This window comes from Triticum aestivum, chromosome 2A (genome assembly GCF_018294505.1).
Source record: "Triticum aestivum cultivar Chinese Spring chromosome 2A, IWGSC CS RefSeq v2.1, whole genome shotgun sequence".
Taxonomy (NCBI): domain Eukaryota; kingdom Viridiplantae; phylum Streptophyta; class Magnoliopsida; order Poales; family Poaceae; genus Triticum; species Triticum aestivum.
The window spans coordinates 216,229,924-216,231,655 of NC_057797.1; the positions used below are offsets into that span (position 1 = coordinate 216,229,924).

Sequence of the window (1,732 nt, forward strand, 5' to 3'; positions counted from 1 at the left end):
ACCACGGATGTCTTCTCTAGATGAATCTGTACATGATGTTAGATATTTATTGATGTTCATCGACAAAAAATGGACTTTTTAAAATTCTATTTACTACTCTACCTCTGTTTCTAAATATAACACGTTTTGGTAGTTTAAACTCCCTTCGATCCTTTTTACTCCGCGTATTAGATTTGTGACCAAATTTATATTAAAAATATCAGCATCTACAAAACCAAATATATATACATTATGAAACTACATTTCATAATGGATCTAAAAATATTGATTTGGCATTGTGAATGCTGATACTTTTTTTCCATAAGTTTGGTCAAACTAGAGATACTTTGACTCCAGACAAAACTTATATGCAGGCTAAAAAAGACCAGAGAGAGTATTTTCTAAATTTACTACTATTCATGCACATGTATTTAAGCTTGAGAGCAGAAAGTATAGGGTGTTCTAACACAATAGTGGTCAGCTAGCCACTTCTCCCTTTTTTTTTAGCATCAATACAGATACAAGCGCTCATATTAAGATTTACAAAGTCACCGTATGCGCTTCATTGTCGACGGGAACGTCTCTTCCCACTGAAAGAGCATCACCGGAAATCCTGAAATAAATTCAGGAATAATGTGAGCACCAGGATTTGAACCCTGATGGGTTGGGGATACCACTGTCCACCTAACCAACTCAACCATGGGTTGATTCGCGCCATTTGTCCCTTCTTAGGGCGTGATTTTCCCTTCTTAGGGCGTGATTTTGAATCCCACCCACCCACCCAATGCAACGTGCCAACGTGTGGCATTGCGCAACCCTTATTTTTGTATACATGGCAACCGCGATGTTTATGTTCAGTTTAGAATAATATGGCAAAAAAGCCCATGCAAAAATTACTTAATTTGATCAGTTTTGTGTCTTATATGATCAAATAAACGAGTTTATGAACTAAATTTAATCAGTTTTCGAGTTCTTGGCCTAAAGTGTGCAACCACTTTGAGATAATGGAGTAATAACGCATTTCATTCCGAAATAATCCACCACTGAAGTCCAAATCAGTTCCCAAACATTTGGAGACAAACAACTGCTACTGGGTAAAGAACGACAGAGCAGCGGTTAACACAGCAGGTACCGATGCTTGCCAACAGGATAAAGATCGCTAGGACTAACAATTAAACATAGAAATTAGAAGGACAAGATTCGTCCACACTGCAAATTACTCGCAAAACAGAAAGCATTGATCCTTTTCCTTTCACTGGCTGGTGAATGCACTGCTCCCCTTCATGCCTTGACTGAATCTTTTCCTCCCTGCTTCTTGGCTGTGAGAAACTCAACCAGCCCGAGGAGCGCAATGTCGGCGTCCTCGTTCCGCAGCAGCATCTCGGACACCTCGGCTGGCGTCACCTCCACCTCGGCAAGCAGCTCCTGTATCTCCGGGAACAGAGGGTGGTCGTCGACGAGGAAGTAGTTCCGGGCTAGCGTCCTGAACGCCTCCCAGCCACAGTAGCCCATGTAGACGTGCATGTCCATGCGCCCAGGACGCAGCAGCGCCGGGTCGAGGCGATCCTTGTAGTTGGTGGTGAAGATGATGACGCGCTCCTTGCCGCTCGTCGACCACAGCCCGTCGATGAAGTTGAGCAGCCCCGACAGTGTGATACTCTGCCATTCCATGTTGGCATTCAGAGGCAGAATGTTCAGACACTCGTCAGAAGAAGATACTACTAATGTGTGTGTGTGTGTGTGTGTGTGTGTG

At 43.2% G+C, this 1,732-nt stretch overlaps 1 protein-coding gene across 1 annotated transcript in view; it reads right to left on the reverse strand.

The window, feature by feature from the left end:
* Positions 1–980: 980 nt before the first annotated feature.
* The window catches only part of LOC123185189 (AAA-ATPase At3g50940), a 2,247-nt gene continuing 1,495 nt past the window's right edge, over positions 981–1,732 (reverse strand). Inside the window, exon 2 of the mRNA XM_044597165.1 lies at positions 981–1,638. Within this exon, the coding sequence (XP_044453100.1) occupies positions 1,261–1,638 (378 nt within the window). The 3' untranslated portion in view covers positions 981–1,260. The remainder of the gene's footprint in view (positions 1,639–1,732) is intronic.